The 19,942-nt window shown below is 49.9% G+C and overlaps 1 protein-coding gene across 1 annotated transcript; it reads left to right on the plus strand.

The window, feature by feature from the left end:
• Positions 1-498: 498 nt before the first annotated feature.
• LOC112125445 (zinc finger protein RFP-like) lies at positions 499-11,595 on the plus strand. The gene is made up of 7 exons (XM_026646120.1): positions 499-935; positions 5,722-5,817; positions 6,385-6,615; positions 7,246-7,268; positions 8,002-8,117; positions 9,651-9,710; positions 10,876-11,595. The coding sequence occupies exons 1-7, from the start codon at positions 519-521 to the stop codon at positions 11,388-11,390; spliced, it is 1,458 nt and encodes a 485-aa protein (XP_026501905.1). The 5' UTR covers positions 499-518; the 3' UTR covers positions 11,391-11,595.
• Positions 11,596-19,942: the final 8,347 nt, after the last annotated feature.

Below are 19,942 nucleotides of genomic sequence, written 5' to 3' on the forward strand. Positions count from 1 at the left end.
AACTTTTTGAATCTCAGTGTCTAGTGTCATTAAATAGTTCTGATCTGACCAAAATATTGTCTGATCCCCCCCATAATTTCCCACAACTGTGACAATTTTAATTGGAATGAAATGCTTAAAACCCAGATTATTGTGCAGCTGTGAAACTTTAAATCAATAAATATAAAAATTGTTTAAAATAAACATTATCTGTCAAAATTATATAGTATTAAAAAAAAATTCTGCCCAGCCTGACTATCACGCCTTAGACACACAGCTCCAGCTCCTGCAGGCTCATCCTCACAGGCGGAGGCCTCAGTGACCCTCCCCACCACCACAGGGGCTGATTGCAGGACCGGAGCCCTAGTGGTACATTTTTTCACTAAAGCCTCCAGGGCTGAAATTGGTTGGGTCCTTCCTGCTCAGCAAACAGCATGAATCATTTTCAGGAAGGGAAACACCCCCTTGCTGCTGCAGGCGGGGCATAGTGTGAATTCAGGAAATTGAAACAAAGCCTGTTCCACTGCCCAGAGGGAGCCATGGCTGCAGAGAACCCTGTGGAAAGTCTCCAGGAGGAAGCTACATGTCCCATCTGTATGGAGCATTTCACAGAACCTGTCATTCTGGAGTGTGGGCACAATTTCTGCCGAGCCTGCATTAGCCAGTGCTGGGAGGGATCCGATACAGCCGCCTCCTGTCCTCTGTGCAGAGAAACTGTGCAACAGGGAAACCTCAGGCCCAACCTGCAGTTAGGAAACATGGTAGAAATCGCCAAGTGGCTGAGTTTACAAGCAGCAAAGGGAGCAGGAGGGGATGGGGTGTGTGGGGAACACCTGGAGGCTCTGAAACTGTTCTGTGAAGAGGATGAAACCCCCATCTGTGTGGTGTGCGACAGATCCCGGGCTCACCGCGCTCACACGGTGGTTCCCATACAGGAGGCTGCCCAGGAGTACAAGGTAGGGAATTGTTGTCAAATTTAATGGGTAATAACTTTTGGATTTTAATTACAGGCTAATTTCACTAAATGTTACTGTGACAGGTGTGACTCATCATTCAGCTCTGTAAAGTCTTCATTGTACAGGGAGATGCTATAACAAAATTCAGAGGGGTAGCCGTGTTCTGTATCCACAAAAACAATGGGGAACTGCAACCGGTGTTTTACCTTCAGTCCATTTGAAATCCATCTGAAGAAGTGGGTCTTTACCCACAAAAGCTTAATCCCAAAGAAATCTATTAGTCTTTAAGATGCCACTGGACTCGTTGTTTTTTATAACAAAATTAATGATCTGGCAGTGTGGAAACAGAGGCAAAATATCAAGTCTTTAAAGCAGGGTCTACCCCACCCCTTCCCGGAGGCCCTGCCCCTTCCCCCCCAAAGCCCCGCTCACTCCATACCCCCCTCTCTCTGTTGCTCACTCTCCCCCACTCTCACTGACTTTCACCAGTTTGGGGCAGGGGGTTGGGTTTGGGGTGCGGGTGCAGGTTCTGGGCTGGGGCCGTGGGGTTTGCAGTGTGGGATGGGGCTCTGGGCTGAGCCTGGGGCAGGAGGTTGGGGTGCATGAGGGGGCTCTGGGCTGGGGCAGATTATTGGCGTGCTGGCTCTGGGAGGAGGGTCAGGGCTGGGGCAGAGGGTACAGGGTGCAGGAAGGGGTGCTGGGTGCAGGAAGGGGTATGGGGTGCTGGGTGTAGGAGGGGGTATGGGGTGCAGGGTGCAGACGGGCAGCACTGACTTACCTCGGGCGGCTCCCGGTAAGCGTTGCAGTGGGGCTAAGGCAGGCTCCCTGCCTGCCCCAGCCCTACACCACTCCCAGAAGGGGCCAACGCACCCCTCTGGCCCCTGGGAGGGGCATAAAATCATAGAAGATTAGGGTTGGAAGAGACCTCAGGAGGTCATCTATTCCATCCCCCTACTCAAAGCAGGACCAACACCAACTAAATCATCCCAGCCAGGGCTTTGTCAAGCCAGGCCTTAAAAACCTCTAAGGAAGGAGATTCCACCACCTCCCTAGGTAACGCATTCCAGTGCTTCACCACCCTCCTAGTGAAATAGTGTTTCCTAATATCCAACCTAGACCTCCCCCCACTACAACTTGAGACCATTACTCCTTGTTCTGTCATCTGCCACCACTGAGCAGGGCCGGCTCCAGGCACCAGCACAGGAAGCAGGTGCTTGGGCCGGCCAATGGAAAGGGGCGGCATGTCCGCGTCTTCGGCGGCAATTTGGCGGCGTGTCCCTCAGTCCCTCTCAGAGGGAAGGACCGGCCGCCGAAGAATGAAGCGGCGCGGTAGAGCTGCTGCCGATCGCGATCGCGGCTTTATCATTTTTTTTCCTTCGCCTCTTGGGGCAGCAAAAAAGCTGGAGCCAGCCCTGCCACTGAGAACAGCCGGGCTACATCCTCTTTGGCAGTTGAAAGCAGCTATCAAATCCCCCCCCTCACTCTTCTCTTCTGCAGACTAAATAAGCCCAGTTCCCTCAGCCTCTCCTCATAAGTCATGTGCCGCAGCCCCCTAATCATTTTTGTTGCCCTCCGCTGGACTCTCTCTTATTTGTCCACATCCCTTCTGTAGTGGGGGGACCAAAACTAAACGCAATGCTCCAGGTGTGGCCTCAGCAGTGCGGAATAGAGGGGAATAATCACTTCCCTTGATCTGCTGGCAATGCTCCTACTAATACAGCCCAATATGCCGTTGACCTTCTTGGCAGCAAGGGCGCATTGCTGACTCATATCCAGCTTCTCATCCACTGTAATCCCCAAGTCCTTTTCTGTAGAACTGCTGCCTAGCCATTCGGTCCCCAGCCTATAGCGGTGCATGGGATTCTTCTGTCCTAACTGCAGGATTCTGTACTTGTCCTTGTTGAACCTCATCAGATTTCTTTTGGCCCAATCCTCCAAATTTGTCTAGGTCACTCTGGACCCTATTCCTACCCTCCAGCATATCTACTTCTTCCCCCAGCTTAGTGTCATCTGCGAACTTGCTGAGGGTGCAATTAATCCCATCATCCAGACCATTGCTAAAGATGTTGAACAAAACCAGCCCCAGGACTGACCCCTGAGGCACGCCACTTGATACCGGCTGCCAACTAGACATGGAGCCATTGATCACTACACATTGAACCTGACAATCTAGCCAGCTTTCTATCCACCTTATAGTCCACTCATCCAATCCATACTTCTTTAACTTGCTGGCAAGAATATTATGGGAAACAGTATCAAAAGCTTTGCTAAAGTCAAGATATATTACATCCATTGCTTTCCCCATATCCACAGAGCCAGTTATCTCATCATATAAGGCAATCAGGTTGGTCGGGCATGAGTTGCCCTTGGTGAATCCATGTTGACTGTTCCTGATCACCTGCCTCTCCTCTAAGTGCTTCTGAATGGATTCCTTGAGGACTTGCTCCATGATTTTTCCAGGGACTGAGGTGAGGCTGACCGGTCTGTAGTTCCCCGGGTTCTCTTTCTGCCCTTTTTTAAATATGGGGCCTATATTTGCCTTTTTCCAAACATCCAGGACCTCCCCCAATTGCCACAAGTTTTCAAAGATAATTGCCAATGGCTCTGCAATCACATCAGCCAACTCCCTCAGCACTCTTGGATACATTAGATCTGGGCCCATGGACTTGTGCATGTCCAGCTTTTCTAAATAGTCCTTAACCTGTTCTTTCACCACTCAGGGCTGCTCACCTCCTCCCCATACTGTGCTGCCCAGTGCAGCAGTCTGGGAGCTGACCTTCTCTGTGAAGACGAGGCAAAAAAAGCATTGAGTACTTCAGCTTTTTCCACATCATCTGTCACTAGGTTGCCTTGCCCATTCTGTAAGGGTCCCACACTTTCCCTGACCACCTTCCTGGTCCTGCTTTGAGCAGGGGGTTGGACTAGATGACCCCCTGAGGTCCCTTCCAACCCTGATATTCTATGATTCTTCTTGTTGCTAACATACCTGTAGAAACCCTTCTTGTTACCCTTCACGTCCCTTGCTAACTGCAACTCCAAGTGTGCTGCCCGTCTCCGCAGGAACCGCTCCCACAGCTCCCATTGCCCACAGTTCCCCATTCCCACCCAATGGGATGTGCAGGGGCGGTGCTTGAAGGAAGGAGCCATGCACAGAGAACCCCAGGGTGCGGGGGCATACTGGCTGCTTCTGGGAGTGCCACATGGCTGGGGCAGGCAGGGAGCCTGCCTTAGCAGCAGCGGGCAACCCTGCTGCACTGCCAGAGATCTCGATCAACTGGGAGAGCCTCCAGGATCGACTAGTCATTCGCAATCGACTGGTAGGTGGCCACTGCTCTAGCTAGACAAAAGGTGGGAAGGGAAACTGAGGCATAAAGCAGGACAGTGAGTTGCCCACAGTCACCCAGCATGTCAGTGACAGAGCTTAGCTTAGAACCCAGATCTCAGTCCAAGACCCAAAGCACTTTGCCATGCTGCCATCATAGCATCAGCCCCACCCAGTGATGAGGTGTGTCCATTAGGAGGGAGAGAAACCTTGATAAAGGTCCCAGGCCCAGCAGGGAGAGGAGGTTTCTCACTGGGATTCTGAACTCCTGTGCTGCTCCATAAGGGATTAAACTCAGATGCTGCCGGCCTGCACTAGAGGAGATCACTGGGACCCCGAGCACCTTCAGTCCGCACACAAAAGGGCTCCAGACAGCTCAGGTCCATGCCAAGTACCACTGGGATTACACTGGATTGCAGCAAAACTAACCCCAGGCTGGAGCTGACCGGTGCCAGTCTGACCTGTTCTGTTGTGTACGTGGGCAAGGACCAGCCAGAGTGGTTCCATTAGTCCCACCAGGCAGCCTTTTGAAATCTCCCAGAATGCACTGCTTCTGGTATCTTTACCAGGGAATGGGACCGTGGGGTACCTGCCCAGGGGCCATTGCCACAGAAAGGGTTTAGGACAGCACTGGGGAAACCCCAACCCGTTCTTTATACAAATCTGCATCATGTCTAATTAGGGTGGTCACCGAGGCATCCCCAGAACATAGGACATGCCCACGCCTGCCTGCATGGGCCCATCCTCACCAGTATCAGTTGCCCCGCGTGAGCCCCACCACCGTTTTTTACCGTGTTCCCACCTGCATCATTCTGCATGAAGGTGCCGCCCCAGCCCTGCCCCCACCTTCACGGGTGTCCTCCTGCATCCTCAGTCTCCTCCTCTCTCTTTTACACCAGACAAAGCCACGTCCAGTGCCGAGTCCCTACCGGACAGGGATAGTGCTCCACAACACTGGGACTGTGCAGCTTCAATCCAGACAAATGGCCTCCGGACATCTCATCGGGTTTGCCCTGGTGCTTAGACCAGCTCTGCCCAACCAGTGCAGTCCCCAGGGGTTCAGGGCTGAAATCCCAGCCCATATTGAAACCCTGGTGGTGTTGGAGAATTTTATCACTTTGTTTGTTAAACCTTCTACAAAGCAGGTTTATTGATTCACCCCCCCATGTGACTTCCAGTGCCCTGTTATGCTCTGTACCACTAATCAATTCACAAATACCAGTAAAGCTTGGTTATAATTGAGATCTCTCTCTAATTACTAAAAAGGCTGGACCGCTACTGGTAACAAATCAGAATGTGACACATCCCCAGTCTCCATTAATGAGGTTTCATCTCCTTGGTGGCCCTGATGTCACAAAGCGATTAGAATCACAGTCATCTTGGGATTCAGATGGAAAAACACCCACTTCCAAGCACCTCTCAACTATCCAGATGAAACCTCCCAAATCATTTCTGTTTCTTCAGGAAAGAATCCAGGCGCATTTGAAGACTCTGAGGGAAGAGAGAGAAAAGCTGCTGGGATTGAAAGCGACTGGAGAGAGGAATAGCCGGGAGTATCTGGTAGGTGCCTGTTGTTATGAACCGTCAGGGACTGGCAGTGGGAGGTCTGTTTGGAGGCAGACCCCTGTGTGGCCTTGGTGAACGTGGGCTTATGTGTGATTCTCCATGATCATGGATTGTTGGGTTAGATTCATGTGTAGACAAGCCCTAAGCTTCCACTGCAGTTGATGAGTTAATGCCTAGCCCTTGTAGCTTTCCCAGAAATCCTCCCCAAGTGAACTGAATGTCCCCGTGAAGTGCTGTCCACTGTGTCTGGTCATTTTGTGCATTTTTCAAATGTATGTTTCTTTTAACTCCCCAGGCGTCTCTGTCAGTGTAGTGCTGAGTCCTGCCTCCTGCTGCTCTGGGTCTGAATGCCCAGAGACCATAAATAACAGAATATGCTGACCATGACAGACATAGAAACATCCCTTTCAGAGGGATACAGGGGCCAAAGGGGAAGGTGTGAGAGAATCCCCTGCCTAGGATTTTTAAAGTCATTCTCCCTCCTGCACACGCAGCTCTCCGTGAAAGGACCCCGGGCTCCATCCACGTCCCTGACCAGCCCTTTTCCTTATTTTCATACAGAAACAAACAAAAACCGAGAGACAGAAGATTGTGTCTGAATTTCAGCAACTGCGGCAGTTCCTGGAGGAACAAGAGCGACTCCTGCTGGCCCAGCTGGAGAAGCTGGACGAGGAGATTGTGAAGATACAGAATGAAAATGTCAGTCAACTCTCCGAGCAGATTTCCCATCTCAGTGAGCTGATCAGTGAGATGGAGGGGAAGTGTCAGAAGCCAACAAGTGAATTTTTGCAGGTGAGACTGAATGAGAAACATAGGTTGGTGCTTCAGGGCAGCCAGCTCCCGCGCTCAGTGCCGCCCGCCAGCAGCCCTGCCAATCAACTCCTTCCCCTCACTCCAGCGCCTCCCACCTGCTGCGATCAGCTGTTCCGGGACGCTGGGAGGGAGGGGGAGGAGCAGGGAGGGAGTGTGCTCACAAGAGGAGGCAGGGAAGAGGCAGGGTGGCGGTTGAGACGGAGTGGGATCAGGAAGAGTTGGGCTGGGGTGTGGCATGGAGGAAGGGATGTGGTGGGGGTGGGGCGTGGGATTGAGCACCCCCAGGGATAATTGGAAACCAGCAGCTGTCATTAGAAACATGCCAGATCCCCACACAGGGAAGGGAGGGCTCCTGAATCATAAGCACTGCAGTCCAGCAGTCAGAGGCCATGGTGTAACTCGGCGTGTCCGTTGCTGACATGTGAATAACTATTATTCTTTGCAGAGTCACAGACACAGAGATATGAGAGATGGAAAAGCCCCATTAGCTGAGGGAATCCATGGCCCTGGGCAGGGCCTCTCTTCCCCATATTTGCAATATCCCTTTCCTAGGATCCCCTGTGTGTGTGTCAGACGGGACTGAAATTCTTTTGTCTCTCTCTCTTCTAGGATATTAGAAGCACCTTGAGCAGGTACGTGGCTCTCTCTCACTTCCCCTCACACTTCACAACGCTGGGAAAGAGCTTGGTGGTGATGTTAGCACTGCATCTCCCCAGGGCTCTACAGCCAAATGTGTGGGGAAGGTCACATGTTGGATACGAATCTCTCTAATCAACTTCATCCTGAGGTTCTCACCCTTGTATAAAAGACTCTGGAATTCTCCATTCAGTGGGAAAGACTGACCTCAAGTATTTCCTAGAGATGTCACTTCCCTGAGGGACTGGCTGCCTCAGGATTATGGGGATGCAATATGGGCCTGTCACTGCTGGGCACTGGTCAATATTCAGCCCAGGGCAGCAGTGGTCAAGAGTCTTTCGCACCTGAGGGCTGTTTGGAGGCCTGTGTGGAATGAGCTGGGGAGCGGGGAGTTGGTGTCTCAGTCTAGTTTCTAGAGGGCAGATTTCTACAGCACTTCACATGGGAACCTCCTGTCCCTCAGCGCATGGAGGCCAAGGAGTGAATTGGCCATGGAGACTTGATTCCCCTTTTGTCCCCAGAGCTGATCTGTCCCAGACCAGAGTTGAAGAATATTAATGAGTCCTTTGAAGGGATGGTTGCACGGCCATGGGCTGTGTTGCACCTGCTCTGAGGCTGGGAGAAGTCGAAGGATTCTAACTCCAGGACCATTAGAGCAGCGACTCACTAGCCAGAACTTATAACGAGTCACACAGTGAAATATAATCATGTGAAATTGTTTCTCTCTAGGTGTGAGAAGGGGAAGTTCCAGCAGCCAGAGGAGATTTCTCCAGAACTGGAAGAGCGAGTCAGTGGTTTCTCTCAGAAAACGATTGTGCTATTGGAGACTCTGGGGAAGTTCAAAGGTACCTAGAAGGGATCTAGGAATGGAAATTGGGATGAGCCACTGAGACTGAGGGAGGCCAGTGGCTCTGGCCAATTGGTTCACAATTAGATGATGCTTCTATTTCATTGTTGGGTGAGAATGTCACGCACTTGGGGTCCAAGTCACTCAGGTTGATTAATTCAAACCTTTATTTCTACCAAAAATATGTCTTGCCATGACAATTACTGTTAAAGAAATAAATGACTCAGACTCATAGACTTTAAGGCCAAAAGGGACCATCATGATCATCCAGTCTGACCTCCTGCACATTGCAAGCCACAGAACCTCACCCACCCACTCCTGCAATTTACCCCTAACCTCTGGCTGAGTTCCTGGAGCCCTCAAATCATGAGTTAAAGACTTCAAGTTACAGAGAATCCACCATTGACGCTAGTTTAAATCTGCAAATCACCCGTGCCCCATGCTGCAGAGAAGGCAGAAAACCCCCCCAGGCTCTCTTCCTATCTGACTTGGGGGGAAATTCCTTCCTCACCCTAGATATGGTGGTCAGTTGGATACCGAGCATTTTGGCAAGACCCAACAGTGAGACACGCGGCAAAGAATTCTCTATAGCTCAGAACTGGCCTCGTCTACTGCCCCATCACCAGCCATGGGGCACATTTCTCACAGGCGCACCCAGCCCAACACTGTGCTCTGGTCCCATACGACAGCTAGTCTGGGCCAAATGGGCTGCAGGGTAGGAGAAAACTCCTCCCCCATGGGCAGGGATCCCTCCAGTACAGGAGCCTCTGGTACCTCCTCCACAGCAGCTGCAGGCACAAGGTGGGTTCCTGAGAGGGCTGGGAATGGGGTGGGAGTGGTGAGGGCGGATGGAAGAGGAAGGGGGGTAGACAAGGGACAGAGCGACATGGGCAGTGTAAAGCTGGGCCTCTGAAACTCTGCACATTGGCCAAGACAGATGGGGGCCATTGTAATAGGGATGAATATGTCCCATTGTGTCAACCTTCCCCCCACTTCAATTTCCACATTTATAAAATGCTTTTACTATTATTTCTTTTTCTGCCTGTGGAGGACAAGGCCCCGTCCTGCTGCTCTCTGTAGAGACGCTGAGTAAACAGACCCAACAGCTCACAATTAGAGCCAGGATTTAGGAAACTCTCAATATCCCGTTAGTGTCAAAGGGACCCAAGTGGGTAATGTTACTTTTATGTCAAAGTCTTTGCAGGCTCTGGGTCTAGGTTACGACAAAAGGCAGTAAGTGAATGAGACAAACCAACTGGAGTTTGAAGGGTTGGAGGGGTGATGAGGGGAAAGTAAATCTCACTGACAGATTGTCTATCCTGGGATGGTTGTGAGGCTGTAAGGATGTTGGTTCCATTTCTGGGAGATGCCTGGATGAGAGAGGAAAGAGACGGTTTCAGACCTTTTTATATTAAATATCTTAGTGTTTCTCTGTCATAATTAAAAGACAGTTCTATGAGTTGAGAGTGGGGACGCTGTTATAAATATGAAAGGCTGAAATCTCATCTCCTTTCTCCTTCCCCCCCTCCAGACACTCTGCCGTATGCACTAGAGATGAAAAGAGGAGGATTCCTAGGAACATTCAGAGAGGGTGAGATTGCAGCTGGAGATTGTCTTTAAATTATCACAAAATGTCTTCATGAGATTGTACCTAAAGTTACCAGCCAAACTGACACCGCCCATGACACACACAGCCCTAAAAACAACACACTGAACAGTGAGGAGCTCCCATGCTGAAGTCACACGAACTAGGGTGACCAGATGACAAGAACAAAATATCGGGACATGTGGGGGAGGGGGAGCGCTGCCGAAGCAAAAAAATAAAAAAAAAATGCCGGAGTGCAAAAAATGGCGTTCCAACCATACATCCGTCGGGACGTGGGACAAACAACTAAATATCGGGACAGTCCTGATTTTATCGGGACGTCTGGTCACCCTACAGACAAACACTCCTGACACAAACCTTAGTGCTGAGTTCATGCCCACGCTGCTGAACAGAAACACTCTCCCTGAGCAGCCTGTGAACAGAGCTCTCTGCCCTGAGGGCTGACACATCCCTCTGCTCTACCCCAGTGCAGGGTGTCTCCCCATTGCTCTTCTCCAACATCCGGCCTTTCCTCTGGGCAGGGCTGGGCTCTCCCGTTGGAGCTGCTCACTGCTTCCTCTGTTGGGGAGATGGTCTCCCTGTGAGGCTGTCAGCTCCTCCCTTCTCTCTAGACTGGGGAGGGGCTACCCCACCCAATGCCACCTCCTACTCTCTGCTCTTAAGCAGCTCTTCCCCAATGCTGGACCTTCCTCTCTGTTCCCTGGCCTGGGAGTGGGACCACCCCACACAATGCCATTTCCTACTCTGTTTTCTTAATTGGCTCGTCCTACTCTGGCCGGGGAGTGGAGGCTGCATTTAGGGGAGGGAGCTTCCCTCTGGGGTTCAAAGCTGGTACCTGCCTCCTCTGCTTCCTCCCCACTAAAACCTTCCTGGCTGTGTCTCTGATGCTGGGAATGGAGCAGCCCCAGCAGAGGGAGCAGGGAGCTGAAGTCTCAGCAAGCACATGAAAAACTAATGAAGTGAGTCCCATTCTAAAGACTGAGTTGCTGCAGTGTCATCCCTGCTCAGTCTCAGGTGCCCAGGACAGAGGCAGCTCCCTGGGATCCAGGCCTGTCCCAGCCAGAACAGGGCTGCTGGGGAGTGTGAGAAATGGTCCCAGCCTCCCCCAGGGCCGAGCTCTGCCCCTAACGCTCTGATTCTCTCTCCCCAGTGAATGTGACTCTGGATCCAGACACGGCTCATCCCCACCTCGTCCTGTCTGAGGACTGGAAAAGTGTGACACGGGGAGACACACGGCAGCATCTGCCCAACACCCCTGAGAGATTTGACACTAAGCCCTGTGTGCTGGGCTGTGAGGGATTCACCTCGGGGAGACATTGCTGGGAGGTGGAGGTGCAGGGTGGGGGAGGCTGGGCTGTGGGGGTGGCCAGAGAGTCTGTGAGGAGGAAGGGATGGATCAGCTGTAGCCCTGAGGGGGGGATCTGGGCTGTTGGGTGGTTGGGGGATCAGTTCTGGGCTCTCACCTCCCCTGAGAACCCCCTTCCCCGGCGCCGGATCCCCAGCAGGATCTGGGTTTGTCTGGACTGTGACCAGGGGCAGGTGATATTTATTGATGCTGGTGATGAGGCCCCGATCTTCACTTTCCCGCCAGGCTCCATCCCTGGGGGGAGAATCCGACCCTGGCTCTGGGTGTGGCTGGGATCCCAGCTCAGACTGTGTCCCTGAGGGGGGGTGGGGGTGGGGATATCCCACTGGAGAACTGGAAATCAGCCTTTCTAGCCTCACACACCGCAGTCTGTATGACCTTGGAGGACTCCCATCTACCCAGCCCCTGGCGCCTCATCTCTATGACCTACGGAAGCCCCTCCCCTTCCCTGCAGCACCAGGGATGGGAGGGGGAGAGGGGAAGAACCCTTGGGGCTGCAGGAGAAGCAGAGGGGCCCTGAGGGGCAGAGGTGGGGGCTGGGCAGGGGGCAGAACTAACAGCCGGGCTGGGGACAGGCAGAGGTGGGGGCTGGGCAGGGGCACAGCATGAATCAATCAGGGTTTGGCGGGTTGGGGAGAAGCTGCAGCAGGGAGCGTTTTGTACAGATCTGTGGGATTAGATCTCATTGGGGTGTCTCAGCCAGAGCTCCTGCCGCAGGGGCCCAAGTCACCTTCCCCTGTAACTACAGAACAACTGGTAACCCTGTAATTGTCACACACAGGTGGGAGGGGGAGATGGGTGCAGATTGACAAAAAACCCATTATATAACCTTAAAAAAATCATCATTGGGTCAGTCTCATGATTTTTTTTTAAACTCCTGAGGTTGGCAGCACTGGGGGAGGCAGGGACAGGGCGGGTTTAACCAGAGGGAATTAGAAGACGCAAGAAGAAAAATGTGAATGAAAATAAACCAAGACTAAAGGGAGAGTCCAGGAGAAATGGTGGAAAACAGAAATGAGAAGAGTGACAGGAAAATATCCCTGACAGGGGAACCAGCCTGGGGGCAGCAAGAGGGGATGGGATAAAATCCGGGGCAGAAATGGAGATGCCAAAGGTTATGATCTGTGGGAGGGAGGAGAGGAGAGTGGGAGAGACCCAGGAAAATAAACAGTGGTGGGAAATGCGGGCTAGAAAAATGATGAGTAGAAAAGGACGATATAAAAGAAAAGGGAGAAGGAAAGGGAACGTGAGAGGGACAGAGAGATTTATTACAAGTTCCTGAATGTGAGACTGTAACTCATGAATTCCCTATATTAGTTCCTGGGCAACTGTACTGTTGTTGTGCCATTAAGAAAACTGTTCTCAGTAGCTGGGGAATCTCCTTGCCATGCTGTGGTTATTAAGGCTCCTTCTCAGCTCTGTCGGGTTGGGACAAGGTTGTTCATGAGAAAGTTGGTAACCTTAATTCTGTAAATAAAACATTACAAACAATTCTTCGAGTTTGTTCCCCTTTAATGTCCCAGCTGCAGGGGGCAGCATCATGGGATTTGCTTTCTTACTTGGTTGTGTCCTCCCAACCCCCTCAGGGAATATCGCGCCTCTAGGAGGAGAGTTTGGGGTTTACTGGGATGTGTCACTCTCCAGCCTGTGCTCTGTCTCTGTCCTGTGTACACCCATAGAATAGAATATCAGGGTTGGAAGGGACCTCAGGAGGTCATCTAGTCCAACCCCCTGCTCAAAGCAGGAGCAATCCCCAGACAGATTTTTGCCCCAGATCCCTAAATGGCCCCCTCATGGATTGAACTCACAACCCTGGGTTTTGCAGGCCAATGCTCAAACCACTGAGCTATCCCTCCCCCCATGTCAATCAGGAATTGCTCAGCTGTGCTCTGCGGAGAGGTGACTGGTTACACAGGGGGCAATCCATGAAGGGACTTGGTGTTGCAATGCTGAGCGTCATGGCAGGGCCTAATTTGTGGGCAACTAGAAAATCACAGTCTGCAACTCTGCGAAGCTGAGTTGGGCCCTGGACTCCCTACACAGTGCATGGGCATCACAGGCACTGTTTTCCCCAGGAATTGAAATTGGGGGGGGGGGTGTTCGAATTTATGGGCGGGGGGGGGTGGTGGTCAGGGCCGATGAGGGGTGAGACCGTGAGGGTGAAGGTGAGCTCTATGGCACCATAGTAAAAACTGAAAAATGTTTCGTGGCCATTTTATTAAATTTAACTCATGTTTTAAAATCATCACACAAATTAAAGTTGGCTACTCAAGCCTTCTATGAAGCATTATGTCTACATCCTTCTTGGTTTCTTGTTATAGTTTTGCACAACTCTGTTAATGAACTTCTTGAATGCAACGAGTTCATCTTTGGTGGCTTCTCGTGTGTCCGGTACTTCCGTTCCTTTAGTTGATATGCTCATTAGTTCAGTCACATGATCAGGCAGAAGGTGACTTCTTTCAACACACAAAATATTCTATTCAATGATGAAAAAGAATGTTCAACTGCAGCTGTTGTGACTGGGAGTAGCAAGAGATGAATTCCTACTTCTTTCATCCCAGGAAACATAGCATAAAGATTGCGTTGAGCCACTAGTAATGATAAAAAAAGAAGTTGAAGTCAAATCTTCATTCATTTGTTATATGATATTCTACTCTGTGTTCAAATTCTCTATTCTGTCCTGAGCACATGACAGCCCCATTGCTGGTAGTGCCTCACTCCACTCAAATGTCAGTGTTTTATAGGTCAGGCATCTGTAAAAGCTACGTAGAGGTTGAGTAGCATCTAGAAGTCACCGTTGTAGATTTTTAAGAATAAAGTCTGTGTACTTTTTCAGTTGTCTTAAACCCTTCTTGTCCTCTTCACTTAAGGATTCAATATAAATGCCTTCATTAGTCAACTTCTGGACTGAAGTCTTTGCTTCTTCCAGTACTTTTTCAATGGTTAGCTCTCTGATTGATCCAAATGTAACTTCTATTGCTGGACAAAGATCTACTATTGTTGTAGTAGATGCCTGGATGGCATTGTTTAATGACCCAAATGGTTTCAACAGTAGACTTACGAGAGAGAGAGAATGGCAATAGTCTTCTCTGAACGTAGTAGCAAAAGTAATCCACCAGCCTCACTACTTAGATCCATCCTATCTTGGTAGATACTTTCCAAAGCCAGTAATAACGGCTGGAGTAATTTTAAGACAACAGCCACAGAACGCTCATGAGAAAGCCAGAGGGTTTTCCCAGTTTGGACTAATTTGAACTTCAGTCCCAGTGTATCTTCTATATTTTTCCAAGCTATTCAGTCTTTTTGGACACTTGCTGAAAAAAGAATATAATGAAGACATTACATTTATAGCTTTTTTAATGTCTTTTGAAGAGTCTGCAGCTCATACTAGCACTAGTTGGAGTAGATGGCCTCTGCAGTGTGTATAGGAGAGATTAGGGATACACTTTTCTCTGAGCAAAGCTTGTACTCCACCATGTCTTCCAGAGAAGTTTGCAGCTCCATCAAATGCACAAGCAGCCATCTGTTTGGGGTCCAATTGACAAGCATTTAATTCTTCTAAGATGTGGGTTGTCACAGATGCAGCCGATGTGTCTTCTATAACTTGAACATCTAGAAATGCATCTACTGGCCTAGCCCTGACATCAAGATAACGTACACAAAGCCCATTAATACTTGATGCCCATTTGCATCGGTGCATTCATCAGCCATGTATGCAATTTTTTTGAATGTGGTGAGAGAGTTCTTCACTTTTTCAGCTGTTGAGTCTTTCACTGTTGCACCACACGCTTCTAGCCAGTCAGTTGAGTTTCTTGCAGAAAGATAGTGAGCATTTGCTGGTCTTGTTCGGAACCAGTGTTCCACTTCAGGATGAACAAGTGACAATGCACTTAACATTGGCCTTCAGTTTGTAGCATGTGGTATCTCTTGCTTAAATAGAAAGTATGATGCCACAGCCATGTTTGTTCGCATGAACTGTGTTGTGTCTCCAGCTTTCCTAACAGCCTCATTAATACTCACCAGTGGAGACTCAGAGTTCAGAGGTGCTTTCACATGAGTTCACCTCCCAGGTCGGGGGCAAGAAGGCACCTTGCTCGTTCTTCCAGCTGCTCGCTGTTTGCTCTGGCCACTGTTATTGATTGTGCCACTGTTCACACCATCACTCTGTTGCCAATGGCCCTGCGCTGTCACCTTCTGCTGCCACCTGCCACTGTGACCTCTACGAGTTGGTCTTTTGAGGTTCCACCAGCTCTCAGTGATTTCAGCTCAGCTCTCAGTGGGGGAACCTCGCTGCTAGTGCAGTCTGGGCCGTCTCTTCCACAGAAACACTGTCCCACAGCAGGTCTAAGCACTTAGACCTGATTATCAGTGATTTCAGCTGCAGTGGTCACTTAACAGAACAAAAGACTATCTATGGAGCCTAATCAGTTCTGTCTTTAAACAGTGGAGAGGGGCAGGTACAAATAGTACTTGTGACTCAGGCAGACCATCAAGCAAAACACTTGTCCCCACAATCTCTCTTGATGCCCTAAATCAGCACAGGCTAAGTCCAGTTCTACTGCCCTTTACTCATACAATAAGAATAACAACATTTCATTCCCCCTCCCCCCGTATTCAAGTGATTTGTAACCCATCCCCAGCCAAAATCTATCACTTGGGAAACACAGCTCTGTTTGCTGGATACCTAGGTAGATTAAGTGTGAATGTAAATACAATCTGGTCCTGAAGCCTTTCCCCCCAGCCCCCAGCTCATCACTAGCTGTCAGAGAGAGCTCATTTAAACTTTGCTTACAAATCATAATGTGAAATTATTAGGTTGGCCAACATCACCGAAATGAATGCACTGACATTGTCATAAAAAACAACAGCTGTATAAGGAAGCTAGTCTATGTTCATATTTTTCAAATCTATTATACTTTTTCAGATACATGTATTTTATCATACCCTTTATATGCTTTTAAAGTGTGTATTAATGTTTCAATTCAAATGTCCAAACAATCACTAGATTGGCAACATTGCATGTAACTAGTTCACAAAACTGGGGAGGGGGGTGTTGGGAAAATTCAGGGGGGGTGTCGGGAAATCCCTGATCACAGGCACCTTACAGTGAGATTCACAAAAGCCAGCTCGCGGGGCGGGGCGGAGCCATCTAAGCTAGTCAATGGGAAAGGTGACAAGGGGGCAGGGGTTCCAAACCCCCCCCCCCCCCCCCACAGATAGGTATCTAAATCTGGACAGCAGAGGGGCATCTGTCTCTACTTAGCCACCCACCGACAGGAACCCAGCACCTGACGTCAGGTGACTCAGGCTCCTAAGGCGTTTCCTGCTGGAATGAAGTAGGCACCTGCCTCACTCCACACAAAATGTGAGGGGGGGGAGGAGAATGTGGTTTTGGTGATGTCACCCGGCTTGTGACGTTTACCCCCGTGGTTAGAGCACTCAGCTGGCATGTGGGAGACCCAGGTTCAGTTCTCCCGTCATGCTGTCTAAAGCAGGGGTTTTCAAAGTCTGGGTCGCGGCTGGTCAGGAGAAGGGGAACGACGAACCGCGGCCACTGGGTGCTGCGAACGGCGGTGCCTGTGGACACTCAGTTAAAGGAAGTATCTTTCCAGCAGCTTTCCCTGACCATCCATGGCACAAACTTTGAACACCCCTGGTCTAGAGTAGCTGAGGAACGTGAGTACCAACCTCAGGGCAGTTACAAAGCACGGCACAAACCCCACACGGGTTGTGAGTTCTGTGTTTAGATTTCACTCACCAGGTATCAAGTGTGATCCCCTCAAGCACTAAAACTGCCTTAACATGGGCAGTGGGTGAAGCTTCCCCTGCGGGAGGCTGGTTCCTTGTCCCACCTCTTGCACCCGCATTCCACCCCCAGGCCCCACCCCTGCTCCACTCCGGGCTCTGCCCCTTCCCTGCTCAGCTACCATGACTCGCCGCATCCCTCCTCTCCTGCCCCCGTGAGGGTGGGGGTTGAGCAGGGATGCAGCGTGGGGGGCAGGGGTCTCAAAGGGAAAGAGGGGAGAGGATGTGGCAACGGGTGGGGGATGGGGTTGTGAGGAGGGATGTGACGAGCAGGCAGGGGGGTCGGATGAGGGAGGGGCGGGACACCGCAGGTTGGCGGTTAAAGTCACCAGCTGCTCTATCCTAACCACAGAGAATGGTGGAAGACGTAGAATGGGAGGTTGTCTCTCCCCAGCCCAGGAAGACTCCTTCCCACCCCAAGGCAAAGGGAGCAGGAGGTGGCAGCATTGGAGGGAGAGCCTCTCCCTAATACAGAAACCAGGAGAAGCATCTAGGAAAGAGCCCCCCACAGCCAAAGGGGAAGGGATGTGACAACCCTGAGGGGGAGACCTCTCCATTCATGTCTCTGAATTTAATATTTCAGACATGTAGAAATATTCACCAGAACTCACATGGTCAGAGTTAAGGGTGTTTGAATGCTAGGCAGTGAGAAGGTTTCTGTTTACTGGTGCATGTGTCCCAGAAATTGTTAGGTGCCACCGGACTGCTCTAAGGGAAAGCCTCGTATCTGACCCCCCGGATCCCCAGATAATTCAAGCTTCTGGGACCGGAAGAGGAATAGCTCCCTATCCGGAGACCTGGAACCCGCTACCTTAGCCCTTGGTGCACAGCTGACCTTCCAGATTGCCACATCAAGGTGAGAGCCTGCTGGTTTTCAGCTGAACTCTCTCTGGAGGCACACAGTAGTTGTGAAGCATTTCACACACAGAGAGATTCTTTGCACAAGTCCAACACATTATTGCTCTTTCACTTAACCAGATAAAGTACAAGAGAGTTCAGATCACGTAGCACAAAACAACCAACCTAACCACAGTGCCCCTCACTAGCTCACCCTTCCCTGGGGAGTCCTGGGGGCCATGTGGGATCAGGAAAAGCAGGCAGGGCTCCTGGCCCCATGAAGCTGCTACATGCTGGGTTACTTCGTTCTCTCCTTTTGAAATGTAGACAAATAGCGAGATCCATGACGGGACCTAGATATTGTACTCCTGGGGGAATTCTGCACACAATATTTTAAAATTCTGTATATTTTATATGTCAAAATAACACAATATAATCACGCCAGTTTCAATTATTTTGGTAATTTATTTCAAAATACCGGTCAGCAACGATCTCTGTAACAGACCAAAAAAAGAAAAGAAAAAAAGATTCTGGTAATTTCCCCCCACAAAAAGATTCAGCTGTACTGGTGCCAGGGTGGCCTCTGGTGGGTGAAAGGTGAAACTGCAGCACTTCTCGGGCAGAATGTATTTTCTGCAGAAGAAAAGAATTCTATGGCTGGACATAAATTCTGCGTGTGCACAGTAGTGAAGAATATCCCCAGGAGTAGTATTGCAATGCTGAATGTCACTGCATCTAAATTTTAGCTGCCTGGGAAATCACTGGAATGACACTGTGAGCCACAAAGCCTGAGCTATGGGGAGATGTAAGTGTCTTAGAATGGGTGACACAAAAGCCAGCATACTAGGCAGGGAGCTGCCTAAGCCAGGCAATGGGAGATGCTGACCTGAAGGATATTGTATAAGGAGTCTAGACACCTCACTCAGCTTTGTGGATTGCAGGGCTGTTCCTGTGACTGTCTAGGCCCATAGTATCTGATACATTTTGTTCCTGATGTAAAATCCCCAAAACACAGAGCAACTTTTGTCATCTTAGGATCAAATTTGGAGCTGTTTGGGGAGTTTGAAGAAAGAGGGAGATGAGAATATGGTGTTTAACCAGAGTAGGGAGAAGGAAAATCCAGGAACTGCTGGTAGGTACCATTGTTACTCACCAATAAATCTGCACAGGGATGTTAAAAATGCTCAGATCTCTGTGAGTAACTGGAGAGTAACAGCGAGTAACATGCTGCCCCTGTGAGAGGCTATTGATTGTTTCCTCTGTGCAAAGTAATTTCTGTTCTGGCTTAATGGAAACTAAACAGGAGAAAGGAGAATGGAGGAAATTATATTTACTTACTGAATAATCCAAATAGTTTTCTTTAAAACATGAACAATTTGAACAATCTTTATTAGAAATCTCAATTCCTCTGCAGCTAAAGCGCTCCATAATTACAGCTAGTTGACATTTTTCACACTGAAATGTCTCTCACCTGAAAGTGTGGCTTCAGCAAAACCAGGGTTTCCCTGGAAATGTTGCTTTTTACGCCATTACTCTAGATTCCGATGAGGAGAATCAAAATGTAATTTCAAACAGTTGAATCATTTCAATTTCAGTCTAAAATGTTCATCCACATTTTCTGTTTCCACATTTCTGCAGGAAAACACTTCAGAATAGCTAGTTCTGGGAACATTTTCAATATCCTGACATTTCAGTCTGATCCGGAAAAGGTAGTAACTGCGAAAGGTCTAAATTTCACACAACATGAACATTCTGTTTCTCTGAGATCATCCCAGCAGGAGCGCATGTGCTGCTCCCTGCCCTCCCACAAGTGACCTATCCCAGTGACAGTTCTAGGCACTGATCAGATGGTGACCCTGTGCCTGATCGTACTCTGCTGCTCCCCCTGGTGTTGGGCGCTGGGAGTGCTCCAGAGACAGCATCTACCCAAAGAAAGGTTAAAGGTTGAAGCCATTGGTTTGCAATGAAACGCTCCCTCCTGCAGGAAAGGGGCTATAATTAAATAGCCATTGGAGCAGGGTCCTGTACCTGCATCTTCTACCTCCTAGTGCCCAGGCAATAGAGTCGTTGTCACCCTCTCGCTCTGACCTAGGGACTGTTTAATTATTTAGCCAGAGTGGAGCACCTTGATCAGAAGAGATTGTGTGAGCCCCACATCAGAATATCCCAGACCCCCGTGGTTAGGGCAGTCACCTGAGCAGTGGGAGAC

This window comes from Terrapene carolina, unplaced genomic scaffold, assembly GCF_002925995.2.
Source record: "Terrapene carolina triunguis isolate 2854851 unplaced genomic scaffold, T_m_triunguis-2.0 Scaffold34081, whole genome shotgun sequence".
In the NCBI taxonomy this organism is placed as follows: Eukaryota; Metazoa; Chordata; order Testudines; family Emydidae; genus Terrapene; species Terrapene triunguis.

Coding starts and splice junctions, on each gene's coding strand:
- LOC112125445 (XM_026646120.1), top strand. CDS start 519: ATGGCTGCAGAGAACCCTGTGGAAAGTCTCCAGGAGGAAGCTACATGT. Junction 6,616..7,245: donor CAACAAGTGAATTTTTGCAG/GTGAGACTGAAT, acceptor TCTCTCTTCTAG/GATATTAGAAGCACCTTGAG. Junction 8,118..9,650: donor GACTCTGGGGAAGTTCAAAG/GTACCTAGAAGG, acceptor CCCCCCCTCCAG/ACACTCTGCCGTATGCACTA.